Source organism: Macaca mulatta, chromosome 9 (assembly GCF_049350105.2).
Source record: "Macaca mulatta isolate MMU2019108-1 chromosome 9, T2T-MMU8v2.0, whole genome shotgun sequence".
NCBI lineage: Eukaryota > Metazoa > Chordata > Mammalia > Primates > Cercopithecidae > Macaca > Macaca mulatta.
In genome coordinates this window covers 13536696-13550351 of record NC_133414.1, presented here as the reverse complement: position 1 = coordinate 13550351, position 13656 = coordinate 13536696, and the positions used below count along the sequence as shown (strand labels likewise).

General features: G+C 40.4%; 1 protein-coding gene across 2 annotated transcripts in view; it reads left to right on the top strand.

The window, feature by feature from the left end:
* Window positions 1-13656, top strand: part of UPF2 (UPF2 regulator of nonsense mediated mRNA decay) — a 484524-nt gene that overhangs the window by 397132 nt on the left and 73736 nt on the right. For both annotated transcript variants that reach the window (XM_015146458.3, XM_015146457.3), the window contains 3 exons: window positions 499-648; window positions 2281-2384; window positions 4531-4616. In XM_015146458.3, the coding sequence (XP_015001944.1) occupies window positions 499-648; window positions 2281-2384; window positions 4531-4616 (340 nt within the window). The remainder of the gene's footprint in view (window positions 1-498; window positions 649-2280; window positions 2385-4530; window positions 4617-13656) is intronic.

The following is a 13656-nucleotide window of genomic DNA, read 5'->3' as shown; positions in this document are numbered from 1 at the left end:
CAGAGAAGATATAGCCTTCGTTCTCGATGAGCATAATGTATATATATTTTTGAGACGGAGTTTCGCTCTTTTTGCTCTGGCTGGAGTGCAATGGCGTTATCTCGGCTCACTGCAATCTCCAACTCCTGGGTTCAGGCGATTCTCCTGCCTCAGCTTCCTGAGTAGCTGGGATTACAGGCATGCACCACCATGCCGAGTTAATTTTTGTATTTTTAATAGAGGTGGGGTTTCACCATATTGGTCAGGCTGGTCTCAAACTCCTGACCTCAGGTGATCTCCCTCCTGGGCCTCCCAAAGTGCTGGGATTACAGGGGTGAGCCACCATGCCCAGCCGAGCATAATGTATTTTATAAAATCTAAATATATTAACTTCAGTTGCCGGTTATACATGCAGGTTTTAAAAGAAGTGATGCAGATTTTGTGAGTCTTTATCTACTTTTGTGTAGCAGGATTTTAATATGACTTTGCATTTAGGTATACTTGTTTGTTTTTCAACAGAGGCAAAAGAATCTAAGGATAATAAGGAGGTATCAAGTCCCGATGATTTGGAACTTGAGTTGGAGAATCTAGAAATTAATGATGACACCTTAGAATTAGAGGGTGGAGATGAAGCTGAAGATCTTACAAAGAAACTTCTTGATGAACAAGGTAAAGAACTATTTTACCAACTTTCATTTTTAATTGGTTTTTACACACAGAGCTCTTGCCTAAGAATACAGATCTTTTCTCCTTAATTCTGTATTTTTTAATCCCTTGTTTTTCTGTTGTTTTCAGTCCATCACTGTTTTTGGAATTCGATTTATAACAGGACATTACATACCCAGTATTATATGTCTACAAGCTTTAATGATCATCTAAATTTTAAATAACTTAGTTCTAAATATCTTTTTTTTTTGAGACGAAGTCTCACTCTTGTCCTCCAGGCTGGAGTGCGATGGTACAATCTTGGCTCACTGCAACTTCTGCCTCCTGGGTTCAAGCAATTCTCCTGCCTCAGCCTCCCGAGTAGCTGGGATTACAGCTGCCTGCCACCTTGTGCAGCCAATTTTTGTATTTTTTAGTAGAGATGGGGTTTCACCATGTTGGCCAGGCTTGTCTCAAACTCCTGACCTCAGGTGATCCACCTGGCTCCCAAACTGCTGGGATTGCAGGCATGAGCCACTGCACCCGGCCCTAAGTATCTCAAAATAAATTTTTCTTGCTACCGCTTCTGTGATGGAATAATGATACTTTTCTGATAACTTGATAGCATTCTCCTGATTGATTTAATTATATGACATAATCTTTACAAACAACATTAATGTATTTGAAAGTTATTCTGAAATGATTACTGGGTAGGAATATGACTAGCTTATCAGTTCATCTATTCATTTTATCTGTCTTTATAATTGAGTTGTGTTTTGTATTCAGTAATACAAATATTACGTTTATTCCCTAAATAATTCCTATCAAGCTTTGAGTTGATTAGCTAGGATTCTTTTATTTTTTTGGGACAGGGTTTCACTCTTGCCCAGGCTGGAGTGCCATGGCATGATCATAATTGACTGCAGCCTCAAACTCTTAAGCTCAAGTCATCCTCCTGCATCAGCCTCCCAAGTAGCTGGGACTGTAGATGTGCACCACCACACCCAGCTTATTTTATTTTTATTTTTATTTTATTTTATATTTTTTAGAGATAGGGTCTTGCTGTGTTGCCCAGGCTGGTCTTGGACTCCTGGCCTCAAGTGATCCTCCTGCCTCAACCTCGTAAAGCCCTGGCATTATAGGCATGAGCCATCACACCTGGCCAAGATTCTTTATTAGAAGGATACCTTCTGTCAATATTGCTTTTCTCTCTGTTGGCTTTACCCTATCTTACTGCAGATTCTTTCTCTATGTAAACCAGCCACCCTCCTTAGAATCACATGGAATAGGGAGGCTTAGTGCTTCAAAGGCAAGAATTGGGAGTGCTGTTAATTGAAGAACATAGGGGAAGGGATGCCGGGCAGATACAAATAACATTTACCATAACACTGCATGCTTTTTCTGACCAAGTTTTTGTGCCTAATGCAAAAAGTTTGACTTTTTATAGTTGATACCTGAAAGACTCTAGTGACTTGATATTATGATTCTAGAGTTACCTAAACTTTCCAGGATAATATTCTAAAAAATGACTCATGTTTTCCTGGGCACAAAAATTGGTCTAGATTATCTATTTTCCGAATAATTAATCATTGGATGTTTTTATTCTGTGTTCTGTTTGTACTTTTTTAACCTATTTAAAAACTGATTTTACATTAGAACAAGAAGATGAGGAAGCCAGCACTGGATCTCATCTCAAGCTCATAGTAGATGCTTTCCTACAGCAGTTGCCCAACTGTGTCAACCGAGATCTGATAGACAAGGTATTGGTATCTCTGTGTAACTTTATTCAAGCACATGGAGCTTGTAGGAGTCCTCTGATAAGGAATGTCTATGGTTTTTAGACTATTTGAGCTATAAAGTCCACCATTTCTTCAAATGAAGTCTTAGATGGGAATTCAGCATAAGCAGACAAAATTGGATATAATTCGTAGATGCTCTGTTTGGGTATAGAATTGGCTATAGCATCTTGTCCTGTTCATATATGGATCCCAGAGTTTGGAAAATATTGTTTTATATCAAAGGTGCTAAAAGTATGGTTTCTGGATTTTTAGTGGCTTTGAGGCACTTCCTGGGGTTCTGTGAGGTCAAAAATTCTTTTGATGATAATATTAAGTTGTTTTTTTTTTTTTTGAGATGGAGTCTCACTCTGTCGCCTAGGTTGGAGTGCAGTGGTGTGATCTTGGCTCACTGCAACCTCAGCCTCCCAGGTTCAAGCAATTCTCCTGCCTCGGCTTCCTGAGTAGCTGGGATTATAGACATGCGCCACCATGCCCGGCTAATATTTTTGTATTTTTAGTAGAGACGGGGTTTCATTATATTGGCTGGGCTGGTCTCGAATTCCTGACCTTGTGATCTGCCTGCCTTTGCCTCCCAAAGTGCTCAGATTACAGGCATGAGCCACCGCACCAGGCCGATTTTTTTTTCTTTCTTTTTTACTGTTTTGACATTTGCAAAAGTGATGGTGGGTAGAGCTACTAGCATTTTATCATGATTCAAGGTAGTGGTACCAAATTATACTAGTACCATTATACTTTCACCATGCATTTGCTGTTAAAAAAACAGTGCCACTTGCACTTAAGAGTCTCCTTGTTGAGTCCATAAAAATGAGTTGTTTTTGTTTTTGTTTTTGTTTTTGTTTTTTTGAGATGGAGTCTTGCTCTGTTGCCCAGGCTGAAGTGCAGTGGCACGATCTTGGCTCACTGCAACCTCTGTCTCCCAGGTTCAAGCAATTCTCCTGCCTCAGCCTCCTGAGTAGCTGGGACTATAGGCGTACACCACCACGCCCAGCTAATTTTTGTTTTTTTTTTTTTTTTTTTTTTTTGAGACGGAGTTTTGCTCTGTCGCCTGGGCTAGAGTGTAGTGGCGTGATCTCAGCTCCCTGCAAGCTCTGCCTTCCGGGTTCACGCCATTCTCCTGCCTCAGTCTCCCGAGTAGCTGGGACTACAGGTGCCCGCCACCATGCCCGGCTAATTTTTTGTATTTTTAGTAGATACGGGGTTTCACTATGTTGGCCAGACTGGTCTCGAGCTCCTGACCTCAGGTGATCTGCCTACCTCGGCCTTCCAGAGTGCAAGAATTACAGGCGTGAGCCACTGTGCCCAGCCAAGGAGCTGTTTATTATGTTTCAACCTTAACTACATATGCCTATAGTCTCAGCTACTTGGCCGGGAGCTGAGGCAGGAGGATCACTTGAGCCTGGGAGAGCAAGGCTGTAGTGAGCCATGATTGTGCCACTGCACCCCAGCCTGGGTGACAGAGTGAGACCTTGTCTCAGAAAAGAGTCTGTCCAGGTGGTAATGGTCATCTAGATAAATTCCCTGTTTTATAAAATTTTAGACAGGGGATTGAAGACAGTTGAGTTTCTGTTGGAAGAATTCTCCTCTGTCAGCTAAGGTATCTTGGAGAGAGAGAGTGCCATTTCCTCCACTTGGGAAGAGAAACAACGGATTGTCAGAGACCTTGACTGAGGCCACTTATCAGGCTTTCCAGTTTTCTTAGTTCAAATGAAGTACTCAGCATCCAAAGAGCCATATTTTGGGGTATTGTTTTCTAAACCCTAACATTACCAAATCTGACTGTCAACAGTAAACTTTTTTAGTGAATGTGAGGGCACACTTATTCTTACATCTTCTTGGGTATAATTTGTGCCTGTCTCTTTCTCTTTTCTCATTCACCTGTACTGCTTTTTGGTTATCCTTATGAGAGTTAGTAGTTTTCTTGGCTCTTGGTAACTATTCTTGCTACTTTTGAGCTCTATCAGAAAACTTTCCTGGTACTAACAATACTAGTTTCTTAAAACCATTTTGAAATGTTTAAGAACAAATAAAAATATCATAGTAGGCAGGATTTCTGCTTTCCGTAACTAAATAGAGGTTTTTAAAGAAAAAGTTTGCTTTTTCCCAACAGGCAGCAATGGATTTTTGCATGAACATGAACACAAAGGCAAACAGGAAGAAGTTGGTACGGGCACTCTTCATAGTTCCTAGACAAAGGTAAGTATTATAAAAGAGAAATTTATTAGTGTTTTTACTCTGTAGTGCTGGTTGTAGGATCAAAATTCTTATCTTTTTAAAAATATTGCTTTTGATTTTACTCACTCTGTAGGTCATTAGCATTATTAGCATATTTTTTAGAACTTGTTTCCCATTGATTTTTGTTCACTGCTTGTTAGCTCTGATGGGAATATTTCTTCTGATACCTAATTATTTTAAGAGAAAATGTTTAAGAGTAGCTTAAGCAGAATAAGAATTGCTAGAAGCACTTGCTTTGCATTTTTGCCTCTGAAGAAAAAGTAATAAATGGAACATATTTTTTTTTTGGAGAGTTTTTAGTTTGTGCAAAGATCAGGCTAATGTAATATATCTAGTTCTTAGATTTATGTTTAAATGAAAAATTTCAAGTTATTTAGGTAATTATAATAGTTTAGAGGTATGATAGCCTGCCTAGAGACTCATTGGATAGAATTGGAAATCACACTAATGATTATGTTGCTAGTAATTCAAGACACATATTCAGTTGCATAATGCTTTTAGATAATTCTGATGCATTATATTACACTAAATTAAAATTTCTACTTCACCTGAACATTTCAGGACCACTCATAGACTGTTGACCTTAGAATCCTGGAGGAGATCTATTTCCGTTTATTCAACAATAAATAATTAAATAATTTTGTTAACTATTAAAATGATTACATATGATGTAGCTAAGACAGATACTCTCCCCAAAAGATAAGGATTCTGAGGGATTTCATTGAAGGTTTCTTCAGCAGAATTTTAATGAGGTTCATTCATTGATGGAGGCCCATGATCTCTTGATAATGGTAAGATTTCTCAGTGAAACCAAATCACTACTTGCCTTTTTTCTTTCATATCAGTTTTTAATCTCCCGTTAGCATTATTAATTCATTTTAGTGGGGCAAGAGAGAGGGAATGTGTTAATGTAGTGAGTAGATAATTAAGAATTATGTAATTGAAGAAGTCATATGGATGAATATTTTTATAATGTAAAATTACATACTTCAGGCCAGGCACAGTGGCTCAGGCCTGTAATCCCAGCACTTTGGGAGGCTGAGGCTGGTGGATCACCTGAGGTCAGGAGTTCGAGACCTGCCTGACCAACATGGTGAAACCCCATCTCTACTAAAATGCAAAATTAGCAGGGTGTGGTGGTGCATGCCCGTACTCAGCTTCTCATGAGGCCGTGGCAGGAGAACCGGTTGAACCCAGGAGGCAGAGGTTGCAATGAGCCAAGATAATGCTATTGCACTCCAGCCTCGGTGACAGAGCAAGATTCCATCTCAAAAAAAAGGTGGAATGAAGTGACAGTTTATCATAAGTATTAAAAAAAGATGCAAGTATTCTAGAGCCATGAGAAATAGATCTCATAGTCTTATATCCTTGTGGTATATAAATACAATTAAGTATATTATAATCAGCCTGATAGGAAAGATTGTTATATTATTCTAAAATTTAATCATTCATTAAATAATTCATTAAGCATCTGCTGTGTACTGTGATCCATGCTGGAGATACAGTACAGGGGTGAACAAGATCATCTTAGTTCTTGTATTCATACAGCTTACAGTTTGGAGAGGCAGACACAGGAGTAATTCTAAGTGCCATTGTCAAGAAGAAGCGCAGCATGCTTTGAAGCATAGAGCCAAGTGGAACTGACTGAGTCTGAGGAGTCAGAGAAGACTGCCTGGAACAAGGGTCATTTCATCTGAGGCCTGAGAAGAATGGACTAGATAAGGGATGGGTGGGGACTGGGAATGTAGGGAGAGCGTTGCTGACAGAGGCAACACAGTATGTGCGGAGAGACAGAGACAGGAAAGGTCATGGCATCAAACTCCTGGAAATTCTTGGTAAAACCTCTTTTTTTGTTGTTTTTTTTTGATACAGAGTCTCGCTTGTCGCCCAGGCTGGAGTGCAGAGGTGCAATCTCAGCTCACTGCAACCTCCGACTCCAGGGTTCAAGCGATTCTGCTCCCTCAGCCTCCCAAGTAGCTGGGACTATGGGCCCCGCCACCGTGCCCGGCTAATTTTTATATTTTTAGTAGAGATGGGGTTTCACTCTGTTGGCCAGGCTGATGTTAAACTCCTGACTTTGTGATCCGCCTGCCTTGGCCTCCGAAAGTGCTGGGATTACATGTGTGAGCCACCGCGCCCAGCCAAACCTCTTTCTTAAATGTTTTGACGTTGTCCTCTAGACTGTAAACTGCAGGAAGGAGGCCATGTTTACTGCTTTATAGCCAGCGCATAGCGCAATACCTGTCATGTAAAAGGTGATCAAATTAGGCAACATGATACGTAATGCCCTTTCTTGGCTAGCTGGCTTTCAGCTTCTTCAGTCTTAATTCTAGCTATTCTTCCTCCTGCAGAATCTTGATCTGTAATGGCTTCTCGAATACCGTTTGCTCTCTCTACTCCCATGCCTTTGCCGCTGCTCTCTGCTTTTATCTGGGATGTCCTTTATTTTTCCACTGGAAATCTTTGACTCATCTTTAAGTCTTTAATAAGAGCTATCCTCTATGGACAGCCTTCCTTTTTTCCCTTGTGTAGATAGAGATGTTCTTTACAGCACTTCATGTTGGTTTGCTTCCTGTCTCTCCTTCAGGCTTGAAACTATCACTCTTTAGGACAGAGGACTCCATCTTTTCATTTTCTGCATCTCCAACACCAAGTATAGTGTTTGGCATATAGTCCAACCTTAAAATATTTGAGGAATTAATCTTGATCATATGCAGTTTTAAATAATAAGTGATACAGCCCTATAGCTCAAAATCCAGAAGTAGAAAACGTTATAGATGAAAAGTATCCTTCTTATCCTTGCCTTCCCATCTGCCCAATTTCCACTCCTTTCAGTAGGAAATCAGTATCTTGATGCTTATATATTCTCCCAAAGATTCTTCTGCGTATGCAAGAAAATACAATTACAGATTCTTATTTCCTGTTTTTAACACAGTGGGTAACTGATACATATCTTTTCATCTCAAGACATAAAGATTTCCCTTGTTCGTTATTTTAAAGCTGCAGTGTTTCTTTTGATGAATGTACTATATTTAACTGTTTCAGACTTTCCAGTCTTGCCATTACAAACAGTGCCATGTTTGAATTTGTACTTCCTCTTTTCTCCTCATGATTATGTTAGCTAGTGGTTTACCTAGTTTTTTCCTACCAAAAAAACTCAGCTTTTAGATTTATTATTTATTCTCTGTAATGATTTTCTTACTGTTATTTTTGGTTTTGTTCTTTATTAATTTCTTCTTTTGGGTTTCTTCCTTTTATTTTGTTTATTTTCTGGCACTTCGCATATGAGTTGTCCATTGAGCATAGTTTAAGCCATGTCTCTTGGTTCTTTTTTTAGAGACAGGGTTTTGCTGTGTTGCCTAGACTGGAGTGCAGTGGTGAGATCACGGCTCACTGCAGCGTCAACCTCCCAGGCTCAAACAATCCTCTCACATTAGCCTCCCAAGTAGCCGGAACCACAGGCATGAACCACCATATCTGGCTAATTTTTACATTAAATTATTATTATTATTGGTAGAGTCGGGGTCTTGTTATATTGACCAGGCTAGTCTTGAACTCCTGGGCTTGAAAGCAGCTCTTCCTGCTTTGGCTTCCCAAAGTGCAGGGATTACAGGCTTGAGCCACTGTGCCCGGCCATCTGTTAGTTCTAACATGTGGTAATTTTAGTTTTATTTCCTTTGTGACCCAACGAGTTTCAAAATTTCCAGGTAGAGGGGCTTTTTTTTTTTGTTTTGTGGCTTTGTCAATAATTTATATTTTTATTGCATTTTGATTAGAGAATACTGTCTTTTTATTTTTTTTTTGGAAGTTTTGAAGTTTACTTTGTCTCTAATTATATAGTCAGTAAACATATTGATCAGGTTTACATGATTAAATAATGATTCAGATCTATTTTCTTACGTTTTTGGCCATTTGCCCAGAGGTCATGGCTTGAGAGGTGGAGTCAAGACTGTGACTCCTGATCTGTTGCCTTTCTCCTAATAGCTACTATGATTCCAGATTTCTGTATATTACTATTGTGGTATTTGTTGTATAGATAAAACTTAATTGTTAATTACATACATTTTTTGTCATTATAAATTGTTCTTCTTGGTCTTATTTAATGCCTTTTGGCCTGAATTCCGACTCATCTGATACTAATGATTATGATTGCTGCCTTTTTTTTTTTTTTTTTTTTTTTTGAGGTGGAGTCTCACTCTGTCACCCAAGCTGGAGTGCAGTGGTGTGATCTCTGCTCACTACAACCTCCACTTCCTGGGTCCAAGCAATTCTCACGCCTAAGCCTCCATGTAACTGGGGTTTCATGCGTGCACCACCACGCCCGGGTAATTTTTTGTATTTTTAGTAGAAATGGGGTTTCACCATGTTAACCAGGCTGGTCTTGAACTCCTGACCGCAAGTGATTCACTTGCCTTGGTCTCCCAAAGTGCTGGGATTACAAGTGTGAGCCACCGCGCCTGACCGCTGCTTTCTTTTTAGTTGCGTTTTGTTTGGTATACCTGTGCCCTTTATTTTATATTCCATCTTTCAGAATCATTTTAGTTGAGTCTCTTTTATGTACAATTGAATTGAATTTTACTCTCAGACATAGTCTGAAAATACGTTTCTTTTAATGAAAGTAATTTAGGCTATTTATGATTGGCTTGAGTTCTGTAATATTTTTCTTTTTGGTTTAATTCCTAAAAGACTTTCATTGTGTGGTCTTTTATATTTTTTAATTTAGTGTGCGTGCATGAGTGTGTGTTTCTTGTTTTTAGGAAGGTTTGCATTATTATTTTAGTACTTTATGATTGTAAGTTTCCTTAGCGATTGTTTATTTAGATAGTCTCTTATTTTCTACCATGAGCAGTGGTAAAATTAGTTTGTGGTGTCTTCTTACTCTCTTTAGTCACTCATCTGATATTAGTTAACGTTTTCTTCCTTAGTATTTTCCTTTTTACTCTTAAATGTATTTATTCTTGTATTTGAGTAATATTTAACTTTCAGCATTACAAGTAGGCAAGCAGCACACCTGACTTCCTGTCTGCTTTCCCAGCCCGCCTCACTTATTTTTATGTTGATGACATATCCTGATAGGGAATAAAACATTTATATTAAAATTTCTTGCTCTAATGCCCTTATTTGCTAAAGTTCATTTTCGTCGTCGTCTTTTTTTTTTTTTTGAGACTGAGTTTTGCTCTATTGCCCATGCTGGAGTGCAGTGGCGTGATCTTGGCTCACGGCAACCTTTACCTCCAGTTCAAGCGATTCTCCTGCCTCAGCCTCCTGAGTAGCTGGAATTAATTATAGGCGCCTACCACCACGCCCAGATAATTTTTGTATTTTTAGTAGAGACAAGGTTTCATTATGTTGGCCAGGCTGGTCTCATACCCCTGACCTCAGGTGATCCGCCCACCTCAGCCTCCCAAAGTGCTGGGATTACAGGTGTGAGCCACAGCGCCTGGCCTGAAGTTCATTTCTAATAGTTTTCTCAAAAAGTGTTGTTGGGGAAAAAATATGCCTTGAATTTCTCTATGTTCAGAATTGGGGCTATGTTACTTGAATGGCTGCTTGACTGGTTATAGTGGAGGATCCACAGCTCATACCTTTTAACCCTAAATATCGTGTAGGTGTCACTGAATAGTCATTTGGCATTTGCCATTACTGTGTTGAAATCTAGGCCAGCTGGCCTTTTTTTTTTTTTCCTCTCTTAAAATTGACTTGGTCATTTAAATGACTGGCCAAGTAATTTTTTCTCTAATTAATGAAGTAAATGCAATAACTTTCCTAGGATAGATCGTTCTTGGTGTGGATCCTTCTGGGTCCTTCTTCATGCCCCTTCCATGTTCATATTGAAAAATTCAGGGAATTTTATTTTCTTTTTCCTCAAATATATTTAAATCCTAGTTCTGTTCTCTTGTTTTGGCTTGCTTTTTTAGGTACCCCAATGATGCATAACTGTGCTTTGCTTGTTTTCTGGCTATTTTATTCTTACCAATCACTTTTTTCAGTGTCGTCTTTTTCTTACTCAGCATTCTGCCAAGTCTTTTCCCTCTACTACTCTTTTTCTCATTTCTTGTTTCAGTTCATTCAATTTTTTTAAAAATGCGTGGAAAACTGGCCAGAATTTTCATATATTTCATGGCAGTATGTTTCTGGAGAATTTTGTTTGGTAGGTTTTGAGGAATTTGTTCTTTTCTTTCTAATTTTTTTAATTTAAAAAAATGGACAGTACCTTTGCATTGATGCTGTACCTACCCTCTTTGTATTACATATCATGAGTTAGATTTGCTCAGCTTTGTTATTAACAGGTTTCTTTCTTTTTTTTTTTTTTTTTTTTTTGTTGAGACGGAGTCTCGCTCTGTCACCCAGGCTGGAGTGCAGTGGCCCCATCTCGCCTCACTGCAAGCTCTGTGTCCTGGGTTCATGCCATTCTCCTGCCTCAGCCTCCCGAGTAGCTGACACTACAGGTGCCCACCACCACGCCCAGTTAATTTTTTTGTATTTTTAGTAGAGACGGGGTTTCACCATGTTAGCCAGGATGGTCTCGATCTCCTGACCTAGTGATCTGCCCACCTCGGCCTCCCAAAGTGCTGGGACTACAGGCGTGAGCCACCGTGCCCGGCCAACAGGTTTCCTTTTTAAGGACAGATTTTTGCTGTGGTTTCTGATGTTGGTTGCTTTGGGGGCCATTTCCCTGTTCTGCATGGGTGTTGCATTTCCTCCTGGAGCTTTTGCTCGGTCTTTACCCTGCCTTTCCAGATGCTAAGCTTTTGTTGTATGTCAGGAATATGGGTTTATCACTGAAAGATAGAACTTGAGGATAAGTGGTCAAACTATAGAGAAACAATATGTGTTTATCATTGAAAGAAGCATGTTGATTGCATATTTGAAGATCTGCCCTGTTTGGGCCAGCTTTCCCTTTTCTTTTTTTTTTTTTTTTTTTTATTTTTTATTTTTGAGACGGAGTCTCGCTCTGTCGCCCAGGCTGGAGTGTAGTGGCCGGATCTCAGCTCACTGCAAGCTCCGCCTCCCGGGTTCGGGCCATTCTCCTGTCTCAGCCTCCTGAGTAGCTGGGACTACAGGCGCCCGCCACCTCGCCCGGCTAGTTTTTTTTGTATTTTTTAGTAGAGACGGGGTTTCACCGTGTTAGCCAGGATGGTCTCGATCTCCTGACCTAGTGATCCACCCGTCTCGGCCTCCCAAAGTGCTGGGATTACAGGCTTGAGCCACCGCGCCCGGCTAGCTTTCCCTTTTCTTTTCACTTGCTTATCCTGCTGTAATTTACCTTGAAGCAAATCTGGACAGACTGGGTGGCTTCAGTCAGAGTTTTCTTTTGAAGTTCATGTTTTCTTACATTAATATCATTCTAGCTTCCTATAACTGAGAAACTATTTTCAGCTTTATTGGTGTCGGCTATTACTTTTCCTGAGAAGACAGATAAGCCAGATAGGCTAGGGATGTTGGAGGAACAACAAACCTGAAATCTGAGGCTCTTGAAGTCCTCTGGGTTTGGTGGGCTCCCTAGAGCACCCTTTTAGGAGGTGACTCAAGGATCCAGACTACTTTCATCTACATCCTAGCATGACTTTTAGGTGGCCGTGGCATGGGAGGCAAGCGTATGAACTCAGCTTAGTCGTAGATACTTTGGACAAGAAGTGCCATGTCATTTTTATTCTTAGCCTATTGTCTAGGACAACAAGAGCATTTAGAAAATGTAGGGAAGCATGTGAAGCATTGGGGTAACATTGTGGCCCTTGCTACAGAAGTACTCACAGGGATTTGTTTTCAGTCAGTAGACTTGTGTTAATAATATTCCTCTTGTAAGTTATCTTGTTGGAAACAGAAATACTCATGATTTGGCTGGTAGAGGACAGTCTTTTGAAGGATGTAATTTTTACCTAGCTTTGACTGTTACTCTTTACATGTCTATTTATTTATTTATTTATTTTTTTTTTTTTTTTTTTTGAGACGGAGTCTAGCTCTGTTGCCCAGGCTGGAGTGCAGTGGCCGGATCTCAGCTCACTGCAAGCCCCGCCTCCCGGGTTCACGCCATTCTCCTGCCTCAGCCTCCCGAGTAGCTGGGAGTACAGGCGCCCACCACCTCGCCCGGCTAATTTTTTTTTTGTATTTTAGTAGAGACGGGGTTTCACCGTGTTAGCCAGGATGGTCTCGATCTCCTGAACTCGTGATCCGCCCGTCTCGGCCTCCCAAAGTGCTGGGATTACAGGCTTGAGCCACCGCGCCCGGCCTATTTATTTATTTTTTAAGAGACAGGGTCTTGCTATGTTGCCCAGGCTGCTCTTGAACTCCTGGCCTCAAGTGATCCTCCTGCTTCTGCCTCCTGGGTAGCTAGGATTACAGGCATGTGCCACCATGCCTGGCACATTTTTATATTTTATATAGATTTTAATCAATTGAATTGTATCAAAATCTATAATCATTTCTCATGTTAATAGTACTCTGTATAGTCTTTCCAGTGTTTAAATAAAACCGTCTCAATCTTTTTAAAGGTCATTACTGTGGGATTTGGAAAGCCAAGGCCTCTGTTTACAGATCTGTAAAATGGGGTAATAGGGAGGGACTTGGACCAGGTTGACATTTCCTGGTTGGCTGTATGTTTTTATTGATCAGAAAAGTCTTTCATTTTGAAGGTCTTCTTTTGTCCTTCTCTCCCAGGTAGATTTCTACCCTACCTGCAGGATTTAGCTTATCCCTGAGCGGGGGGGTGGCTTGATCCCTAGGGAGTCTGGAGTAGAAAGATAGTAATCAAGTGCCAATCAATTCCCTGTCATCCCATTTCTTTCTTTTTTTTTTTTTTTTTGAGATGGAGTCTCGCTCTGTCGCCCAGGCTGGAGTGCAGTGGCCGGATCTCGGCTCACTGCAAGCTCCGCCTCCCGGGTTCATGCCATTTTCCTGCCTCAGCCTCCCGGGTAGCTGGGACTACAGGCGCCCGCCACCTCGCCCAGCTAGTTTTTTGTATTTTTTAGTAGAGACGGGGTTTCACCATGTTAGCCAGGAT